This window comes from Cricetulus griseus, chromosome 6 (assembly GCF_003668045.3).
Source record: "Cricetulus griseus strain 17A/GY chromosome 6, alternate assembly CriGri-PICRH-1.0, whole genome shotgun sequence".
NCBI classification, from domain to species: Eukaryota; Metazoa; Chordata; class Mammalia; order Rodentia; family Cricetidae; genus Cricetulus; species Cricetulus griseus.
In genome coordinates, this window is record NC_048599.1 from 66,730,438 (window position 1) to 66,732,958 (window position 2,521).

Here is a 2,521-nt window from a genome sequence, read left to right on the forward strand (position 1 = left end):
TATATATATATATATGTATAAATATAATATACATATACATACATAGATATTATTTTCAAGAGCATATATTTACCTAAGTAGTATTGGCAGTTAAGTTTTTCTTCATATTAAGTAAAATAATGACCAAGCTAATAAATTAATAAATTAATAGAAGTACATTCACATACTATAAATACTTTGTTCTTTCAGTTGAGAAATAAAATAAAGGGATGTTCTTAATTTATATGAATAGTTAAGAGTTAACTGACAGAGACTATATAAAGATGTGGCAAGGAATGTTATGACTTACTTGTAATTCATTTGATTTCAAAGAAGATGCAAATTTTGTGAGTTTCTTCAATATCTTCTGTAATGATATTAGAATTGGAATTGGAACATAATGCTATATATATTTTAAAATGTAATATTTATAAGATTTCAAATAATATACAGTTAATAATAGTCTGGTGACTAATAATATTCTAGTGCTTTTACAGTGCTGGGGACACTGGTAATATTGAGTAAGTTTTTGTGATTACCATATAATCATCATTTTTATCATCTTCTAATCTTCAGACACAGAAAGGTTTATTATGCTGACAGTACTACTCTTTCTAAGTGGTAAGAATATAAGTGTTAAACTTTGGAATATATTTTCATAATAGTTAATTTCATAGTCATACATTAATATTAACAAATAGCTTGCAGAAATGAAATTATAAGATTCAATTTCTAGGATGAAGTGTGGCTAAAGTTTTGTGTAATTTGTGATTTCATAATATATACTAGTATATAAGAACCCTAAAAATTATCTCCAATTTTACATGTGATTTATCAGCTTCAATATGGCATTCTTAATATCTTTATTTCTCAGTGTATAGATGGCTGGATTGAGGAGAGGTGTGATGACTGTATAAAACACAGCAAGAAACTTGTCCACCCAAGTAATGCTGACTGGCCATAGATAGATAAAAATGATGGGACCAAAGAATAGCACAACCACTATGATGTGGGATGTACAGGTAGAGAGTGCCTTTGATGAGCCATCTTTAGAGTGATGCTGGACAGTTAATAGAATGTAAGTGTAAGATATCAGCAAGAGAATGAAACAAGTTGTTGCTAAAACACCACTGTCAGCCTTTATCACAATTCCCAGAGTATCAGTATTCATGCAGGCTAATTTCATCACCAAAGGAATATCACAGAAAAAGCTGTCTATCACTCTAGGTCCACAAAAAGGTAGCTCCAAAATCAAGAGCAGCTGACTCATGGCATGGACAAATCCAATGATCCATGATATCAAAACGAGCCAGATGCACTTCTGTCTGTCCATGATGCTGGTATAGTGGAGTGGCCTGCAGATGGCCACATATCGGTCATAGGCCATTGTTACAAGAAGTACCATCTCACACCCTCCGAAGAAATGTATACCAAGGATCTGGCTCATGCAGCCCCCAAAGGAAATTGTTTTATTATCTTTTAGGAGGTCTGTGGTCAGTTTTGGTGTATTTACTGAAGAAAGGCAGAAATCAACAAATGAGAGATTAGCTAAAAGAAAGTACATGGGAGAATGGAGATGATGATCAACAATGATTAATACCACAACAACGAGGTTGCCGATAACAGTCATCAGGTAGAGGGTGGAAAATGGCAGCAGGAGGAAGATCTGTAGCTCCTTTGAGGTACAAAGTCCCTGGAAAATAAACTCAGACACCACAGTCTGGTTAACATCTTCCATTTAGTAAACTTTACTAGTGGCTTAAACAAAGGGAGCTGTACCAAGAACTCTTGGTATAGCAAAGACAGTTTTTAAAAATTGTCAAGTAAGCATAAATACAGCAAATTGAAATCTTGGCACCTCATTAAGCTCAAATTTAAAATATGTCTTTCATGTGTTTATATATTGTGTCTCAGCAAGGAAGGTTCCTTAATGTAGAATGCTGATGGGTCAACAGCTGTATACATCTGGAAGACAATATGTATAATATCAAAATGAGTATATTCTTTAAAAATATTAGTAACAAATATTCTACTTACATTTTAGGCCTTAAGTTTACCTTTTTAAAATGTAATGAGAGGTAATTTTCCTTAATGAATATCTGAGACATAGTCTCTTTATTTGACCACCATAATCACAGAATGAGAATCTATTGTCCTGTAGATAAACACAAACTTAAACACAAACTTTCTAGACACAAATCTATTGTTGACTGTGTATGAACAGACAGAATTGAACCATATCTACTACAAAGTATGAGAAAATCTGTTCACTGAGTAAATTTAGAACCTAAATGCTAAAGACACATGGTTAGAATTATGTCTTTCCTTTATTTTTTACTAATTCATTGAAGTTCTTCCCATAACTTTTGTATATTCCCAGGCCTGAAGATATTGCTTACTGTCCTATGTTTACTGGCATTCTTCTCTAAAAAGTGAGATTTTATTTAATAGTTTGAATAATTTAATCATGAAAGCTTATTTTCTTGTCTCTCAATCTTTTCTTCCTTCCTTGACTTTCTTCCTTTATTTATTCCTCATCTTA

The 2,521-nt window shown here is 32.2% G+C and overlaps 1 protein-coding gene across 1 annotated transcript; it reads right to left on the bottom strand.

Annotated features, from left to right (window-relative positions):
• Nucleotides 1-799: 799 nt before the first annotated feature.
• LOC100753869 (olfactory receptor 4K3) lies at nucleotides 800-1,717 on the bottom strand. Its single transcript, XM_027421020.1, has one exon. It carries the CDS (start codon nucleotides 1,715-1,717, stop codon nucleotides 800-802), a length of 918 nt encoding a protein of 305 aa, XP_027276821.1.
• Between the last annotated feature and the right edge of the window lie 804 nt (nucleotides 1,718-2,521).